The sequence below is a fragment of the Panthera leo genome, chromosome E3, assembly GCF_018350215.1.
Source record: "Panthera leo isolate Ple1 chromosome E3, P.leo_Ple1_pat1.1, whole genome shotgun sequence".
Classification (NCBI taxonomy): domain Eukaryota; kingdom Metazoa; phylum Chordata; class Mammalia; order Carnivora; family Felidae; genus Panthera; species Panthera leo.
In genome coordinates, this window is record NC_056694.1 from 32,292,192 (window position 1) to 32,312,046 (window position 19,855).

The window sequence follows — 19,855 nt, forward strand, 5'->3', positions numbered from 1 at the left end:
CTCGAGGTCCGTGAGTTCGAGCCCCGCGTCGGGCTCTGTGCTGACGGCTCGGAGCCCGGAGCCTGCTTCGGATTCTGTGTCTCCCTCTCTCTCTGCCCCTCCCCTGCCCGCGCTCTGTCTCTCTCTCTCTCTCTCTCTCTCTCAAAAATAAATAGACATTTTTTTAAATTTAAAAATAAAGAAGCAACAGGCCGCATGCACACAGAGCAATGCAGGTGGAACTTAATAACGTAGTAGAGAGCAAAACAGTCAGAAAGAGAATGAGCTCTGAGAGCCCAAATCCAGAAGTGCAGAGTAACGCCCGGGAGAAAAAGCAGCCTAGCCGACCCCTACAAGCACAAGGACACTCCTCGAATGCCTTTGAATGCAAATCTCAGAACAGGGGAGGTGCTTAAAGGGGACGGAAGGCCCACAACCTTCCCTCCCCAAGGGGGGCGCCACAAAGAGTACAGTTCAAAGCGACTCCGGATGGAAGTTTAGACCTTGGCCTCTGGAGAGTCAGACTTGACCATTTCAACCGGGAGGGCAGATACTATGGCGAGCTGCTCAGATCAGCCTCTTGAGGTCGAGGTGCCCACCTACCAGCTGCCGGAGGGCAAGGGGCTCACAGCTCTGGGAATAGCTCAAAGTCACATCCGCTTTCCAAGCAGAGCCCACATCCAATGACCGGTCCCATCGGGGTGCAAAGGTCTGGTCCGTGCCTCAGTCTGCAGGAACGCCAAAGGCTATCCCGGCTTCAGCGTGCTGGACCTTCTGTCGAGATTTACAGCAGCCCCGACCTCCCTCTGCCCCATCCTGCCTCTGCCCCCTCCCTTCGGTGCCCACACCTCACTTGTCCGCAGTAAACCCCCACATGTGCAAATCTCCATTTTGGAGTCCGCTTCCTTAGGAACCTCACCTGAACCCAGCTCGTTCTGTTCTTCGGCAAGTGGGGGCTGGAAATCACACGGAACCCCACAAAGGACCCCCCAGAGACTGCCTCTGAGAGCTCGGGTAAAAGGCACGTATCTTCTCTGCCTCTCTCCCCAAGGGCATTCACCTCATCGTGACTTGGAAAATTTTGGGGATTCAAGTGATACCTCGGCTGGTGCACGTGCCTGTAAATGGCACGGTTACTGGGGGCGAAGGGCCCAGGGGACCCGGGAGGAGAAGGCAGGAGACCCGGCTGCAGCTGGGGGACAAGGGGTGATCAGTGCTTGTCCAGAGCTCAAGTCCCCTTCCGGCTTGGCCGGCCTCTCTTGCCTCCAGGTGGCCTTCCCTCCGTACACCCCAACATTCCTAGCTGCTGCCGTTAATGACCCAGAAAGGAGTCCGACAGGTTTTTCCAAGGAAGACAACCCGAGCCAGGTCCTGGGAAGAGGAGGGGGCAAGAATCAGCAAAGCCAAGCCCTCAGCTCCAGGCCTGACCCTCAGCTTGACCTAACACAGCACCTAAGCCAGTGCCAGACTGAGATGAATCACAGGCCAGCCCTGCCTGCCAGGCTCTGGCCCCCGAGATATGCGATTGGCAGGCCTGGCTGCGAACCAAAACTGCCTGGAAAGGACGCTGAATGCACAGCAACCCCGGGCCTGACTCCCAGAGGCTCTGTTGTTTGTTTTGGTTTTTTTTTCCCAGGGGTTCTGTGTTTTTCAACGAGCACCCGCTCCGGCCCTCTGACGCACACACTTGCCGTGCAGGAATTAAGATAGGTTTTATTTTCAAGGCAGCCTGAATTTCCACTTGCCAAGAAAACCCTGGACCCTCAGCTTCTGTGACTTTTTTTGAACACTGGGAAGCCTGCCATTCTCCTCCCAGCAGGTGAACCTTCCAGAATCTCCATTTCTGCCACCTTTCCACTTCTCCCCAGCCAAGAACCCTGGAATCGGTATGAACCCTTCCTCAGTTCTTCCAGTTTTCCTTCCGAGAGCCCCCCGGCAGCCGTCTCCTTGACGTAGCGGCCCCCAACCCCACAGCCTGGATTGTTACAACAGCTACCAAGCCTTTGCACTAACCTAGTCTCCCAAACCTCGGGTGTTCATCAGCCAGCTTTACAATTTGTTTGGTCACCTCTGCAAAGCACCTGTTCTATAATTTACCTTTGTATTTTCCTTGAAATAGCCTTTAAAAAAAAAAAAAAAAAAGAACGCATTTATTTTAAAAGAAAACTTTCCCTGGGGTGCCCAGGTGGCTCCGTTGGTGAAGCATCCCAGCTCTTGATTTCGGCTCAGGTCACTGATCTCACGGTTGGTGAGACAGAGCCCCAGGTCAGGTTCTGCGCTGACAACGTCCCGCTTGGGGTTCCCTCTCTCCCTCCCTCTCTCTCTGCCCCTCGTCCACTCGCCCGCGTGCGGTGGAATGCACACAAGCACACTCTCTCTCTCAAAATAAATAACGTTTAAAAAAAATGAAAGAAAACTTTCCAGAATTGAAGTCAGGAAATCAAACACGTACTGGCACGTGAATGTTCGTCACGCACTATTCATGATAGACAAAATGTAGGAACAAGTCAAATGTCCGTCGACAGACGAATGGATAAAACCAACGTGGTCCGTCCAGACACGGGCTATTATTTGGCCATAAAAAGGAATAAAACACTGACGCCTGCTATAACATGGATGAACGTGAAAGATAGGCTAAATGAAAGAAGCCAGTCACCCGAGGACACATTTTGTATAATTCCACTCATGGGAGGCACCTGGAGTCATCGAATTCGTAGAGACAGAAAATACAAGGGTGGCTGCGGGAGGAACGGGGAGTCAGTTTGGGGTGATGAGAAGGTTCTGGAGATGGATGGTGGTGATGCTTGTGGGACAGTATGAATACATGTAACGCAGCTGAACTGTAAACTTAAAAGGGGTTACATTGGTAAATTTTATGTTACCATTAAAAAAAAAAAAGGAAACTTTATCACTACCTCCCATGGTGGGGGGGCAAAGGGGGGAACTATCCTTGCCACTGAAAACAAAACAATGTTATCAAAATAAAGGCAACTGCTCTACTGTTCTGTTGTTCTGTTAACAAGAAACATCAGCAAGCATGAGTGTTGCCAAAGACAGCTACACACAAAAATGAAGAAGGCTTGAGAAAGAATCAGGAAAGCAACCATCTCCGCTCCACGAGAACCAGCGTCAGGTAATACCTCTTTAAGAACCGTCTTTGGACCACCCATCACATATGCCTCCAAGTCTGGAAACCTCCCTTCAGCCCACAACTTCCCCTCAGATCATTCTGTGCAATTCCTCCAGAAGCTATAATGCTTACTCCTGGCACAGGCATAGTCTTTGGTGGTTTTTCCAAAGTACTTCTGTGCATGTCAGTCAATCACCAAGACAGTGCTCTTTGTTTTTGTTGTTGTTGTTATTGGTGGTGTTTGTTTTTTAATGTTTATTTTTGAGAGAGAGGAAGAGAGAGAGAGCACGGGCACAAAAGGGAAGGGGAAGGGAGAGAGAGGGAGACACAGAATCTGAAACAGGCTCCAGGCTCTGAGCTGTCAGCCCAGAACCCGAGGCAGGGCTCGAACTTGGGAATGGTGAGATCATGACCTGAGCCGAAATCGGACGCTTAACCGACTGAGCCACCCAGGCGTCCCCAACAGTGCTGTTTGTTTGTTTACGGATGAACCTCCGAGAGGGAAGTCATTTGTTCAAGGTGACTGATGGCAAATCTGAGAGTCAATTCCAGGAGCTTCCCCTTCCTCTTCAGGTCACTTCCCTGACTGCCTGGGATTGACCCCAGGCCTTGGTGTTGAGTTCTTTTGTTAATTTCCTGACTACTCTTCACAAAGTACCAGGTGCTGAGGTCTCAAGAGGTAAAACCAGGTCCCTGCCATCAGACAGACTTTGTTGTATCAGCAAGACTCTCTCTGAGTACCCAGGACCTGCCCTGCATTTGTAGAGGCTCCCACTGTAGTCCAGTGCCTGGGCTCTCCACAGTCTTGGGTTCAAATCTTGACTCTACTATGTGGCCTTTGACAAAACCTCTGGGGGAAGTCCCCGTGGTTTTGTAATATGATGACAGTACAAGGTGTAGATCACTCAATGCCTCTCAATGCCTGTATGACCTCTGGACCTCTGACATAGGAGTCACCCAGATAAACAGTTTAGGACAGGCCCAGCCAGTGGAGCCTTGGAGGGTGGGACTTACACACTAAACAGCCTCTCAGGTGATTTCCTTGTGCAGGAAGCCGGGGACCCCTTGGCTCAGTTCTCTCTGAGGATCTTTCCATTGTACATCCTGGGATCTTGGAGACAGGTCCTTGCCTAAGGCAGCCTGGGGTTTGGACAGTGATCCCTTGCTGGGCTCTCCCCCTCTCTCCCCACCGTTCCACCAAGCCTTAGAGCAAGAACCACCCATTTCCTTAAACGTCTGATCGGCCAGGAGTATTTCTTTTCTCGGCTGGTATGGAGGGGGGACTTCACAGAGGGAAGGCGTCCTGCCAAAGTTAGGGACTCCAGGCGGCAAATGCGAGTGGGGTGCTGTGGGGGTGCCATGGGGCTCTGTGGACCTCTGGGTTCCGACCCCCACCCTGTGTCACCTTGGATGGGGGGGGGCGTGGGACTCAGAACACAGCTGTAGGCTTTGAGGGTCCCGGACGGAGCTAGACGTGACAGCTCCAATTCTGGCATTCTGGGGACCACGGAGACACCCCCCTTTCTGGGGCTCCTTGGTTCCTCCGGTTGGGAGGCGTGGCTCAAGTCCCCAAGGTGAGAATGAGATGCCAACCTTGTTAAAGCAGTCCCGGAACGCTGCACCCCTCGCGCGAGATGATCAGAGAGAGGTCGGGAATTGTATCACATTTCCAGACCTAAGAGACTCCATTTTAAAGCCCCGTGTTCCTTTCTGGCTAAGGAACTCCTGACCGGGGCCACAAGTGGCAAGGGTTTCACAAGCAGTTGCTCGTGGAAATGTTAATAAAGGCAACTGGCATCCGGATCCTGTGGGGGCAGTAAAGTTAACACCTACAAAGCACAGTTTCATCCGATGGTACCAACAAAATCATAGGATTCTAATCAGAAATGGCTCAGCTGCTCAACACCAAACCAGCAGAGTTTCTCTCTCTCTCTCTCTCTCTCTCTCTTCTGTTCTTTGCCTCAAGCACATCATAACCCTTCCTTCTTTCCCACAAAACCCCCGGGGCTTTCCCCACATGAGCAAGAACACTTCTCTGTGCTCCCCGAATTGCAATTCTGAGACCTTCAAATAAAGGCCTTTGTTCTTTCTCAGTTTGTCTCCTTTTCTCGGATGACAGAGGTGAGGATTTCTCCAGCCAGCTCGGCTAAAGGTCAGGCTCCCCAGAGCCCTTCCCTGCGCAGGGCACTCCACAGGAGGGCCTGGAACCTGGACTCCTGAGTCAGTTCGCTGAGCCGATCCAGCTGGAAAAGTGAGGCTCAGGGAAGGGCAGCCCGGCCCCTGGGGCCCCCGTAGAGGGAAAGCCTTGTGTCCCCCTCAGCGCGGCGCGCATCCCCACGCGCCTCTACGGATTCTAGGACGCACAGACAGTGCATGTGGCGCGGGTTTGGTGCCCATGCCGGTGCCGGGCTCAGCTCTGCGCCCCTCCTGCACCCCAGTCTGTCTGCAGACACTCGGCTCCTGCCGCGCTCCCTGTGCCCCCCCCTCCCCCCACGCCCCCCCCACCCCGTGCTCCCCGTGCCCCCCGCGCTCTGGGTACCAGCACCAAACTCAGCTCCTGTCTGCACTCCCGTCCCTGCCTTCCGGGCCACAGATGCTGGAAACAGGACTTTCCGGGCCCACACTCTGCACATTCCCTTCTCCCTCCTCCCAGCCTTGCTGTGTGGCCTCAGGAAAGTAGCTGCCAGCCTCTGAGCCTCGATTGCCCGGCCGACTTTAGGGGTGCAAGGGGACCCTGGTCACCTACCGCTGCTCCCCGGACTCCCACGGGCTGCCATCGGCCTCGCCCTCCTGCCAGCTCTGGAGCTGCGGCCAGACTGGGGCAGATCGGTTACCCAGCCACCCCACCTCACCCCCTGCAGCCGCCCTTTTCTCTTTCACTTTCTCTCTGCAACTCGGGATTTGGGCCAAGCTGGGGAGTAAGCAGGCACCCACGCCTCCCCTTGCTGCACCCACCACGTGCTTTCTCTGAAGCGCCTGGGTTGTATCCCTCCACTCCTGGGCACTCCCAGAGCGTCTATCGCCTCCTGGAAATGGGCAGTCCCCAGCCTGAGGGGAGCGGGCGCCCACTTGCATGAAATCTGCAAGCCCGTCCCTCTTCCCCTCGCTTCCCCTCGCTTTTGCACGGCCTTCTCTCCAGCTCAGCCCAGCTGTGAAGGTGGCAAACGACCCTCGCAGGACACAGGGACTCAGACACTTGCTCGCTGAGCCATTCACGCCTGGAAAGCCAAATGCCCTTGAGAGGAAAGAGGAAACTCCTCCTCCGGGAGCTCAAAGGGCTGGAAACTGAACCTGAGCACCCCTGCCTCCCGGTGCCACACCCCTCACGGACCCGGCCTTCCCCATGCCTCCTCCAGAGGTCTTGGACACCAGCTCCACCCACCATGAGACCTTGGGGAGGTCACCTCCTTTCCCAGGCTTGGATTTCCTGTCTGGAATTGAGGGGGGCGAGTCAAGGTGACTTCTGACCTCTCCTTCCCTAGCCAAACACCCAACAAGCTCTATTCAACAGAGCTGGAAAACTTATCAGAGCGTGGGTTCAAAGAAAGCCACACATCTCAGCGGTGTCTGAGGGAGGGAGTCCCGCCCCTCTCAAACACGCAGCAGCGACACCAATACTGTTGGGCTCCTACGGTGACATTTAGTTCCTACAGTGTGACAGGCAGTGTGCCAGATAGACCCTGCTACCCTCCACTGTTATACCCCCCGGCCGTCATAGAGTTTTCCCCTTCTCCTATTTTTAAAATTTTTTTAAATTTTTATTTATTTTTGAGAGACAGAGAGAGAGCACGAGTGGGGAAGGAGCAGCGAGAGAGGGAGACACGGAATCCGAAGCAGGCTCCAGGCTCGGAGCCGTCAGCACAGAGCCCGACGCGGGGCTCGAACTCACGAACCGCGAGATCATGACCTGAACCGAAGACGGACGCTTAACCAGAGCCATCAGGCGCCCCTCCCCTTCTATTTTAACAGCCCAGGGAAACAGTCCCGGAGAAGGTTGGTGACCTGTTCTGAGTCACTTCGCACCCAGCCAGGGGGGCAGCTGAGATTCACACACGTCGTGCTGACTTCAGAGCTGGTGCCAGATATCTGTGCTTTGGGGTCTCCCTCCCGCTCTTTCTCATCCCCCACTTCTTCCCCCAAACACAGTCTGGAAATGGGGAGAGGGTAACATCTGTCCAGGCGCCTGGCTATTGCCAGCCCCCTGGCTTTGGTTTCCTGGCTTCCCCGAGGGATGGGGTGGGGTCTGGCAGGGATCCTGTCCTTCAAGGGCACCCCTCAGCGTTTACCTAGTAGAGCGAGGACCTTGTGGTTGGCTGAGCCAGGCCTTCGATGCTGAGAGCTAACAACACGCCTCCCGAATACTGGCCCTTAAGAACCACTTCGGCCTGATAAAGCACTCTCACATGCCAGGCACCTGGGCCGATCTGAATGTCCCTCAAGTGGGAGGAAATAGCCAACTGCCTCGCTTTTTCCAACAGCCCCGACGGGACCAGGGCCCCTCTTTCCGCCCCCATCCCCCAGTTCCGAGATGACCTCACCCTAAATCGAGAAGCACTCTCAGCCCCAACTTCCTCCACCAGCCTTTTTACCTTGGGGCTCTGGCAGGTAGGACCCCGCAGGGTGTGGAGCGAGGCAACGCATGGTCTGGGCAACGCAGTGAGGCAGCCTCTCTCCCGGAGTCTGGCAGCCCGGCCTGGTGCCCTCAGCCTGCCCAGGGATGCCTCTGAATGCCCAGGTCAGGGGCAGACAGCTTCATCTCGAGTTTATCCCCCCACACACCAGTCCCAGCCCGCCAAACCTAAGCCAGCATGCAAAGGAAGCCAGCAAGGGACCCACAGAAAACTCTCCCCCTATGAAACGGCATCCAGCTGTCAGATTTCTCCGGCTAAAAAGTCTCTAATTTGCCCACACTCCCTTAAGCCCTCCCCTAGCCTCTGATGTTAATTTCAGTTCCTTGTTGTGGACCAAATGGGGTAATGGGGTGACTGTAGGAGGTTGAGACTTGTCTCTTGCAGGGGTGGGGGGGTGGGAACCTTTGACACAATGACGGTCTGAAATTATGGTGACCATGCCATCCCCTGCAAGATGAGGTGGGGATCTGAGCCCCACAAATGCCTGGAGACTAGCTGAGCGGGGGCCCCACCCCCCAGGGGTCCGGCAGACTTCCCAGATTCCACTTTCCTCTACCACCCCACCCCCACACCAAATCGCCCTGAATTTCCTGGGAGATGGTGAGTGGTCCACTCATTATTTTTATTCCAAGACATTGGACTGGAACATGAATTACACATAAAAGGATGCTACCCCAAATGTGCTCTATTTACAAGCCAGACGGTTTGGGGTGACACATAGATGTAGTTATAAATAGCACTGACCCCCCCCCCCGCACCCCCTCTCCGCACACTCCCCCCTCCCAACGAGAAAGTTAGTGTCCTTGCAAGCTTCTCCCCACGCTCCTGATGGCATCTAGGAGAAGGTCTCCATCTGGGGCTATTAGGTCCTTAACATCTCTTCAAATGCATGAAATCCTTGTTTCACAGAGAGCAGCCCCCAGCCTCAAGCCTTCAGGAAGAGATAGCATCTGGCCAGACTTGTGTAAACACTGCTCTGCCTTCCTGTCCCATAGTTACCTTCTAAGGGTGGCCTTTCTTTTCCTTTATGGTGGACATAAGCCTTTCTTGGAAAACGCGGTTGCATTAAAAAGAAAAGGCGTGTGCTTTGAAAAAACACCTGCCAAGCAAAGAGCAGCATGGAGGGTGTGCAGGAATCACCAGGGTGGTGCTGAAGCGAAGGAAGTTTGGGCAGCCATGAAAAGCATCCCCTGTGTTTTTACTGAAAGAGCACTGCTTTGGGAGTCCCAGGAGCGGGCATCAAGCCCCTGCTGTTATTAGCAGGAGTGTGACCTTGGACCCCTGATTTCCCTTGTGTGGGCCTCCGTTGCCCCCATATGACATCAAGATAATAATTTCTTTGTTGGGTGATTATTTTGAAACAGTCACTGCTTTCAGAAGTCCCTGGGAGGAAGTAGGCAGACAAGCGAGAAATGCTAATAGTCAATTTGAAACAGGGTCTTGCCTTGTTAGGCTAATAAAACAGACGTGACAGATATTAGAAATCTCCAGCAGTCTCATCTTCCCATGACCTGATGCCAAGGGAGAGGTACCCCTGGGCATTCAGTCGCCTCGAGGCCACTTATGGGAGTCCTGTCCTGCCCTCGGAAGCAGCCAGTTCTGACAGCCGTGGCCAAGGCAGTTCTGAATCAGTTTCGTGCCCGGGCCGAGCTCACAAGGAGAGTCCTGTCAGGCTGGAGGTGCGCCTGCGTGGATGCCCTTCATCTGTCACCTGGTCTGATCTCATCTCTGCTACCTGGTCTTTCCACGTCTTCCCTGCCGCCCTCCAGGCCCACTCTCGAGACCCGAATCTGGCCACGCCTGTGTTGACACAGGTCTCTGAGCCAGGCGGTGATATGTACCAGCCTCTGCACGATTGGCTGATGCCACAGGCTGTAGATGAGCACAAGGAGGGCCTCAGCTCTCGACACCAGGGAGGAGCCATTATAGTGCCCGCCCAGCCAGGAGCTCCTGGGCCCTGGATGTGGGCAATGAGAAGAGCCTCGGGCAGGTTGCCATTGTACCACTGAGGGTACCGCTGCTCTAGCAAGGTCCCAGCCAGGACTGAGCTCTTGCCTTCCTTTGAGCCATCCTTCAAGGCCTGAGTTTCTGCCCTCATCACCCATCCAGCTAACAAAGATCTTATACTTTATTCTTTTTTTAGCAACCTTGTGGCCACGTTTTTGGCAAAGCATCTTCCTATTTCATAACTATAGACTTGCTTGCCTCCAATAAGGTCGGAGTGTTTTATTTTCTAACTTAAAAGTCACACAACCCCGGCGCGCCTGGGTGGTTCAGTCTGTTGAGCATGAGCATCCGACTTCGGCTCAGGTCACGATCTCACGGTTCATGGGTTCGAGCCCCACGTCAGGCTGTGTGCTGACAGCTCGGAGCCTGGAGCCTGCTGGGGATTCTGTGTCTCCCTCTCTCTCTGCCCCTCCCCTGGTGTCTCTCTCTCTCTCTCTCTCTCTCTCTCTCTCCTTCTGTCAAAAATAAATAAACATTAAAACAAATTTTTTTTTAAAGTCACACCATCCCAAGATTGTTTGAATGAAGGAATGGAGTTTGGATTTGAACGATCCAGGCAGGTTCAAGTTCCAAACGGTGATGGGCCCCCTCTCCTAGGTTGTAAGGGCCTTTTATGCTTTTTTGGTGACCACCATAATCTCTATCAGGTGCAAAAACAGTGATTAAGGAAGAAGAAAGGAAGGATGGAAGGAAGCAGGGAAAAGAGGTCAATAGAAATGCAGGTGAATAAATATGACTAAACTGATAGGTATCCAAATTGGACGGGTAGGAAAGTGCATGAGAACGCAGGCCCGTTTGTGGGTAAATATACAAGTAGTTGATAGGCAGGCAGGTGAGTAAGTTAATACATGAACATATAAAAGAACAGATAAATTGACAAGTGCATATAAGTGGGTTCTAGATCTAAGTTAGTGGATTGGGAAGGCGACATTGGTAGGTGGTTCTGTGGACCAGGTAAGTTGGAGGACAGGCGGGTAGGTGGGTGGGCAGGTGGCCGGAGAGATGAATAGAGACTAGGTAAGGACACAGGTAAGCTGCTTAAGGTAACAGAGAACAGAAACCGTCCCCGGTTGGGTCAGGCGCTAGGCTTAGCGCCAAGCAGGGTATGGAACAGGCCAAAGGTCAGCCTGGGAAAACCCATGGGGAAGTGTCAGCTTCCAGGCTCCTGGGGATAAAGGTGAAGCGCGTCTACGTGGCTGTGGAGCTGCCCCCCCACGCAAGGAGAGCAGCGGTTCTTGCCAACGCGTCTCCTCCCAGGGGGCACAGGAAGCCCCCCACCCCCAGATCAGAGCAGAAGCGGGTCTGGAATGGAAAGGAAAGAGGAGGGCGGGAGGGCACGGCGCCCCTCCTCTCTGAGGTCTGGGTGCTGGTGGCTGTCGCATGCTGAGGGCCAAATGGGGAAGGAAGCTGGAGAGAAATCTGGCAGGCTGAGGCATGTCCCTCCGTTTCCAATAAATCACACAATATCCTAGAGGGAGACTTGGTTCCTCGGTTCCTAGAACAGAGTCCTGGTGCACAGAAATAGCGCCTTGTGAAAACAGAGAACTCCAAGCAAAAGAACGCCAAAGGAAATAATCAAAGATAAAACCAGGGGCTGGGACTTTCCTCCAGCCTCAAGACGCTTGCCCAAAGGCACTGCTGTGCCCACACTCCATTCACAAACCCCGGGGTGGCTGTCACCCTGATGCACCCCTCGGGGCTGTCGCTCCCCAAACACCACTGAGGCTGGTGAGTCGGAGTCTGGTCTCTTCTTGCGGGAAATGCATGTGCCCCAGGTTCACTGAGGCCCCTGAAGCCTTAGGGCACCACCCTGGGCACTGTTATCGCCTCCATTTTACAAGTGCTGGAAACTGAGGCCCAGCGGGGTTCCAGAAAGTGCTCACAGCCCTACCCCCTTGGAATTAGAGAGCCATGACCAGTCTGAGGGAGGAGACCATGCGATTAGCCATGTGCCAGCCCAACGGTGGGGGCACAGTGATGCATTTCTCAGATATACACAGCCCCCAAGCCCTCAGCGTGGCATAGGTGTTCAGATGTTCTGTGAGACTAAACACAACTGTTTTCTCTGCACCTCAAACCCCTGGGTTATTCTTCCCTGTGCCAACCTCCCCGCTGCCTCCCCACTAGACTTAGCTGTCTCATGCCAAGCACTGCCTTGGATAGTCTCCAGCTACCGTCTCATTTAACCCTCACTACAGTCCTGGGAGCTTTCTATCCTCACTCCCATTTTCAAGATGAAGAAACCGAGGGTCAGAGTGATCCAGTCATGGTCACGTGGTTTGTAAGGGACAGAGCGCGGCCACAGACCCGGAGCTACCCAGTGTCCGGCCTGGTCTTTCTCCATCCCTGCCGTGCTCACTCTCCCTTCTCTGTCCTTGGATTGCCTTCCACGTGTCGTCACCCACTGTCACCAGAGAATGCCTGAGCGTTTGCTTGGATTCCCCGGGGAAGCGGCTTTGTTCCGTCGGGACAAGGACCTTGGCACCCAGGCCTCCCCCGAGCTTGCCTGGGGTTGGATGCACCTGTGCAGCTTCGTGTCGCACAGAGTCAACCCCCCCACGGGCGCGTCCCCAGAGGTAGGCTTTCTGCACAATTGCAGTCGCTGAAGGTGTCTTTTGAATCATGCGCCTGATTTCCGTCTGCAGTGGGCCAACCTGTCTGGGGTAGATTTACGGTACCCCTTGGGTTGTTTTGAAGAGGCAACCAAGCAGAAAGTACAGGGGTAGGTCTGGACTTGTGAGATCCAACAGTCCCCTCCCCGGGCCATGACCTGAGCAAATCTCTTAACCTCTCTGTGCCTCAGTTAACCCATCTATGAAGTGAGAATAACGATACTATGTGAACCATCTGCCCTTCGGCCGCCCATCTACCTGCTCCCTCTTCCACCCACCCATCCAACCATCCCTCCACGCATCCATTCAACCACCCAACAGTCAACAGATATACGTTGCACACCTGCCCAGTGCCAGACATTTGGGACGCGATGGGATCAAAATACAGATCCCTGCCCACGTGGAGCTAATCTTCCAGCGGGAAGGTCAGACAACAAACAACAAACATAATACAAAAGTAAAATATAGGGAGGGCGAAAATGCCAGTCTATGGAGGGGGCTGAGAGTGTGGATGGGGACCTGAGATTCTAAATGGGATGCTCAGGGTAGGCCTCATTGAGAAGGTGAAATCTGGGTAAAGAGCAGAGGAGGCGGGCCAAGAGGCTTTCTGGAGAAGAGGGTTCCAGATAGTGGGACCAGCACGTGCCAAGGTCCTGTGGTCGAGAGCACGCCAGTCTCGTCCCAGGGACACCGGGGGTGCCAGCATGGCTGGAGGACAGAGCACAGGTACGGGATGAGAGCAGAGCAGCGACAAGAACCAGACGGTGACGGGCTTGGCAGGCCACGGTCCAGATTTAGATTTTCCTCTGAATGACGGGGAGCTAGTGCAGGGTTTAGAGCAGTGGAGGGTGAAGTTCGTTAAGGGTTGTGGAGAGAGTGACAAAACCTTCACACGATGGTTTCCTTTTCTGAACCCCCCACCGAAACCAAAGTCAGGGCCTTTCTTTACAAATCACACGGTTTTCTTTCCTCTTCTCCTTCTTCCCCCTGGAAGGCTGGCCTCTCCCGGCTTGCACCACACCGGCGCATCTGCCCGCAGTCCTGCGCGCCCCTGGGAGCCCTGGAGGGGAGCTGTCCTGGAGGACACAAGGAAAGAGCACCAGAAGGAGGCCCCTCCTCTGTCTCCCAGCCCCCTAAAGAACACGTCACCCCGAGCCTAGTTCCCTTTCTAGAGTCACATGGGATCAGAAATAAAAATATTACATCCCGGGGAGGAAACAGAGTTAAATAACAGGAACCAGCAGATAGAGGAGGGAGGGGCAGTCCCCACCTAAAGCAGCATGCAGTTTACAGGTAGAGGGGATGGCCTTGACCCCCTGCCCCGCCCGCCCCCGCCCCCCGGGGTGGCTACTGCACCCCCATCCAGACCATGCAGGCAGCTTGCAAATCCCCGTGAAGAAATCAGGGAGATCGTTGGGGGGGTGGGGGGGGGGTGAGAGGGGGAGAATAAGAGACGTATTCAAAAAACCAACAGAAACTACCTGGCGAGAACGTAACCACGAGGAAAACCAACCCCATGTAAACTTGGGTCTCGGCCAAAGGGCTAGAGAAAGAAACACACACCGCCCTGGTGGCTGGATAAAGACCATCATTGAAACTGAAGTTTAAAATTTAAAAATTGCCCCTCAAAGCTGGAAGGGGGACAGAGCTGGTCTGCTTTCCGTCCAGCCTCCCGCACTTGCCACCTGAGGACCCGGGTTGGTGTCCCCCCTGGGGGTGGGGGTCCGTTCTCTGCGGCAGGGGATCGCTACGAGTGGCGTGCCTGGCATGCTGGTAAGTACTCGATCGCCGTGGATCGTTGTTATCCTCTCCCATTTTCAAGTTCCCCCGAAGCCACAGAGGGACCAAGCGTGACCGGAATTTGTCACTCCGAGTCCAATAAAATTGGAAAAGCACGTATTTGGGTAAAGCAGGAGAGAATACACACGCGCCTGGAGGAGGAACGTTGTTTGCTGCAAAGCCAGAACCTCTTTGCAAACAGGAGAGGAAGGCGTAAAATGTTTCAGGAGCCAGAGGTGGGGGTGGAAACGGCGACAGGGCGGAGGCTTGTCTTTCTGATTTGAGATGGAGTCAAGTGTCGTCAATACTCTGAAAGTAAGACACTCTTCCTCTCTTCTCTCTGATCTGGTTCCTTTTTTTTTTTTTTAATTTTTTTAAATCTTGATTGATTTTTGAGACAGAGAGTGAGCTAGTGAGTGGGGGAGGGGCAGAGAGAGAGGGAGACACAGAATCCGAAGGAGGCTCCAGGCTCCGAGCTGTCAGCACAGAGCCCGACGTGGGGCTCGAACTCGCGAGCCGTGAGATCGTGACCTGAGCCGAAGTCGGACGCTCAACCGACTGAACCACCCAAGCGCCCTGACCTGGTTCCTCTTGGGTCTCTGTCTCCCTCTGTCTCTCTCTTCCCCCCACCTTGTCCCTCTTTGTCCCCCTCCTTCCTTTTGTCCCTTCCTTCCTCCTCTCTGTCTCTCTGTCTTTCTATTCTGTCTCTCCCTTCCTTCCTCTTTCCCTCTGTCTTTTGATTTGTGTCTCTTGCTGACAGAGATGCACACACACGAGCGCACACACGGCATCCTCTGCTCTCCAGCGTCGTGGCCCCTCCTCTCTCTGGCGCCTCATTTCTCCATGTTTGAACCGCACTGAGCGCCCGTAGCCACATTCCCCACTGGACCGTGAGCCCCTTGCAGGCGGGAGCCGATCCGTGCCCCCAGCCCCAGTGCCCAGCGCAGTGCCTGACCCCTCAGGGCCGCTCGGAGAGCAAATCGAGCAGGCATTTGATTGCACGCCTCCAGGATGGGCTTCTCTTAAGCAGGGAGGCAAGCACAGCAGATGCGCCCCCCACACCAGCATCACAGACGGAGCTCCCCGGGCACTGGCCGCCTCCCGCCAGCTCACCCAGAGGCCCCGGCTCCTGTGCGGGTCAGCCTTCCCATCCGGGGACAGGGATGCTCACACTGACTTTCCTCCCAGAGAGGAGGGAAGATCCTTGCTCCGCCTAGAGCCGAGCGGAGAGGATGCAGACTTACGGGCACGGTCCTCGTCGTCGGGGTCCCTCTCGGCCAGCGGGGCCTGCCACGTACCCCATGCCCACCTCAAGAGGGCCAAGCCTGGGTCTCCTTTCTCCAGCAGGGTCAAGGAGATCTTCCTGGCCAGGGCCTCGCCGTCAGGCTCGCGGAGCAGAGCGCAGTGGTACTCCCTGGAGAGGAGCTCCCTCTCCAACATGCTGTCCAGGAGGGCCCGGGCCTGGCTCGGCAGATGGCCGGCCAGCAGCATCCGGACCCGAGGCAGGATGGTCTGGAAGTGGTTCATGGCAGTGCTCGGAGGCAGGCCAGCTGCCTGGGCCAAAGCCTGGGATCTCTGCTCACCCGGCCCGCGGCATCCAAAACATGAAGTGAAAACCAGGAGGAGGGAACCTCCGCCGTCAGTTGCCGTCTATTCCCGCTTAGGAAGGTTTCCTCATTTGCCTTGTAGGCTGGGGTGCCTGGTGTCTGGCTGGAAATGGTTCCGACCCCACAGATATTGCTGGTACCGCCCACGTGCCTGCGGCGGAGAAGCCCGCAGCCTCGGGTTCCACCGGATCCAGCCTGGGATTTAGGAAACGGAAGGGGTCTTGTACAGGGCTAGTCCTTCTGAGATGCTTTATCCTAACAAGAGGGCTGCTGGGGCAGACGGCTCAAGACAATTGGCTTTGGAGCCAGCCTGCCGGGGCTCACACCCCACACCTGTTTGCTGATCGTGTGAACTCGACCGTGGCGTTGCTGTTCCGGCCTCCATTCCTCCGCCGGAGAAGGTTGGATGTCAGAAACGGTACATAACCTCACTGAGTTAGGTGGGTTGTCACTAACCGTGTTAACCTGGAGTTGCTGGGAGAATTGAATGAGATAATGTCTGCAGAGCACCTAACGCACTATCTACACCGTGGTCATAGTTCAATAAATATGAGCCATTATTATTATCATTATTATCATTGCCTTTGTTATTATCGATGAATAGCGCATCCGACTCTGTCGTATGTAATCCAATCTCAAGTTGCCTTGAGGATTAAAAGAAGTAATGCCCTGAAAGGGCTTAGCCTTGGACCTCGTAGGCATTTAGTGAACATTGGCTCTATAAGAATATCATCCCTGGGGCACCTGGGTGGCTCAGTCCTTTAAGCGACCGGTTAAGCTTCCGACTCTTGGTTTTGGCTCAGGTCATGATCTCGTGGTTTGTGAGTTCGAGCCCCGCATCAGGTCCTGAGCTGAAAGCATGGAGCCTCCTTGGGATTCTGTGTCTTCCTGTCTCTCTGCCCCTCCCCTGCTTGTACTTTCTCTCTCTCTCTCTCTCTCTCTCTCTCTCACTCTCTCTCTCAAAATAAATAAACTTAAAAAAAAAAAAAAGAATATCATCCCTGATTTACTAATGCACAAAACAGAGGTGTTGTGTAGGGGACAGTCTGTTTTAGGATTCTATTCGAAAAATTCCCACCCAATTTTCTTTTCTTTTCTTTTTTTTATTTAAAAAAATTTTTTAATGTTTATTTATTTTTGAGACAGAGCATGAGTGGCGGAGGGGCAGAGAGAGAGGGAGACAGAGAATCCGAAGCAGGCTCCAGGCTCTGAGCTGTCAGCACAGAGCCTGACAGGGGGCTCGAACCCACGAGCTGTGAGATCATGACTCGAGCTGAAGTCGGACGCTTAACCGACTGAGCCATCCGAGCATCCAGCCCAATTTTCTTTTTAAAAAACTTGGGATGCCTGGGTGGCTCAGTCGGTTAAGCGGCCGACTTCGGCTCATGTCATGATCTCACAGTCCGTGAATTCGAGCCCCGCGTCGGGCTCTGTGCTGACAGCTCAGAGCCTGGAGCCTGTTTCAGATTCTGTGTCTCCCTCTCTCTGACCCTCCCCTGTTCATGCTCTGTCTCTCACTGTCTCAAAAATAAATAAAACGTTAAAAAAAATTAATTAAAAAAAACCTCATAGCTCGTTGCTCTCCCTGACCATTTTGAAACACACCTGTGACCTCATTTCCCATCCTGGCCTCAGCTTTACCATCTCTCAAATGGGGCCATTTTTGTTGTTCATTTAAGTGGGACAAGTAAGGATTTCGACCTCCGGCTTACCTGCCTTGCTCCTCTCTGACCCACCCTACCACGGAGGAGAACTAACAATTCTAGAGACAACAAAACCAACAAAAAACAGCTACCTCAAGGCACGGGAGCGTGACCAGAGCCACCAGATGTTGGAAGGGATTCAACACACAGAAGACCAGAGTGTCACTGGCGAATTCTCAGCTCGTGGGTTTAGCCTGAAGGCAGGTCTCCATCAATACTGTGAGAGGCAACTAAAACTCTGTTTTAAAAAAAATGCAAAGTATTAACGCCTTACATAACCAGAGGACAGAATTTAGGGTAACGGTAGCTGCTGGAAAGTGGGAGTCGAAATTTCACACAAGAGAGAGACAGAGGGGAGTTGCCCCAAATTCTGTGGCTGAACGGCCCAAACATCTAGCTGACTTCGGAGCCATGTACACATTCACCATCAGACTCCAAACAGCTCAGCTAAGTCTGCAGGAACTGAAACGAGAGTTGAGTTGTAACCTACTACAAGGGTGGGGAGGGGGTAGGAGACTTTGCATTTGATTCCAGCCTGTTAAAACAACAACAGCAGCAGCAACAAATTAAACCCTGTTCGGATTATAACAATCCAGAGTGTTTACAACATATGATGTGCAAGATATATCCAAAGTTACTTGACTATAAAGAAACAGAAAAAAGGCTTCCATTCTCAAGAGAAACAGACAATCACTGGACACTGACCTCGAGGTGACCCAGATGTTGAAACTGGCAGACAAAGGTTTTGAAAGCAGCGACTGTGACCCTGAATGTAAAAGACATAGGGACGCCTGGGTGGCTGACGTCGGCTCAGGTCATGATCTCGCAGTCTGCGAGTTCGTGCCCCGCGTTGGACTCTGTGCTGACAGCTCGGAGCCCGGAGCCTGCTTCGGATTCTGTGTCCCTCTCTCTCTGCTCCTCCCCAGCTTGCACTCTGTCTCTCTCTCAAAAATAAACACTAGAAAACATTAAAAAAAAAAAAAGACATAAAGAAGGGCACCTGGCTGGCTCTGTTGGTGGAACGTGTGACTCTTGATCCTGGGGTCATGAGTTCAAGCCCTGTGTAGGGGGTAGAGATTACTTAAAAAAATAAAATTTAAAAAAAAAAACCATTTCACGAAAGAAAGAAAGAAAGAAAGAAAGAAAGACATAAGAGAGAGTAAAATATAGAACACTTTAAGTCGCTGGATGGGATTAACAGCAAAACGGGGAATGACAGAAGAAACAAACTTTGAGATGGAGCGAGAGAAAGTATTTGATCTGAAAAACAGAGAAAAGATTGGGAAAAAGTGAGCTTCGAGAATCTGTAGGATTATATCAATAGCCCCAACTTCTGCATATTTGGAACCACAAAAGGAGAAGAGAGCAAACGAGGCAGGAAAAAGATTTGGAGACACAAAGCCCCAAACTTCTCAAATTTGGCCAAAAGAAAACAAATGTGTGAAGCTCAGGAAACTTCAGGAGGGGTAAATACGAAGAAATCACACCTAGGTACAACACAGTCAAACTGCTGAAAACCAGAGATAAGGAAAAACCCATGAAGAACAGGTTACATCAAAGAGAGAATCTGAAGACTACTGACTTTTCATTAGAAACCATGGAAGCCGGAAGACAGTGGAACAATATCTTCGAAGAGCTGAACTTAACACACATTTCTAAACCCAGTGAAAATACCCTTCAAGAATGCAGGAAAAACAGACACTTTCAGGTAAGGGAAAAACTAAAAGGATGTGTTGCGGCAGGACCTGTATTTCAAGAAATGAGAAAATACGTTCTTTCTGCCGGAGGAAAATGATATCGCTTAGAAACTGAGATCTACAGGGAGGATTAAAGAACATTCAAAGTCAAATATAAAAGATTGGGGTTTTTTTTTCCCTCTTAACATGACCACTTAAAGCAAAAATTGGAACATAGTCTCTGGCAATAGGCATAACACATATGATGACTATTGCGCAAAGGATGTTATAATCTGGAAGGTGGTTATTGACCTAAGTTGTTGCAAGATTTCTAGGCTGCCTATCAAAGTGTTAGAATATTACCTCTACGCAGGTTGGGGGAAATAGGAGACGTAGATTATAATCCCTCGGGCACCCACCAGAACATAATGCGAAAAGGTAGACCTAAAGAGCAACCAGAAATTAACCCAGAATTCTCAATGAGGTGGGCTCTCCACTCTTGGTTTGAATAAGCAGTCCACCAGGATCCTGATGTTATAAACTTTGTCCAGAAAGGCAGAAGGTAGGGATTCCAAAGCTCTTCTCACCTGACGGAGTGTTTGCACTTTTTAGGAAGCAGAGATGTCCATGTAAATATTATTCCCAGGGCAACACGTTATCGATTGGGATCATAAAAATTGCATACTTTTGGCAAATCAATAATGCTTGCAGGCTGCGTATTTTAAAAGACT

The 19,855-nt window shown here is 52.8% G+C and overlaps 1 protein-coding gene across 7 annotated transcripts in view; it reads right to left on the reverse strand.

Moving 5' to 3' along the window:
• Positions 1-15,728, reverse strand: part of CIITA (class II major histocompatibility complex transactivator) — a 45,763-nt gene extending 30,035 nt beyond the window's left edge. For 3 of the 7 annotated variants that reach the window (XM_042921431.1, XM_042921430.1, XM_042921429.1), the window contains exon 1: positions 15,383-15,722. In XM_042921431.1, coding sequence (XP_042777365.1) covers positions 15,383-15,665 — 283 coding nt within the window. In that variant the 5' untranslated portion in view covers positions 15,666-15,722. Of the gene's footprint in view, positions 1-5,855; positions 6,746-7,698; positions 7,947-15,382 lie in introns of those variants that run through there. The other 4 variants (XM_042921434.1, XM_042921432.1, XM_042921433.1 and 1 more) reach the window with 4 other exon arrangements.
• Positions 15,729-19,855: the final 4,127 nt, after the last annotated feature.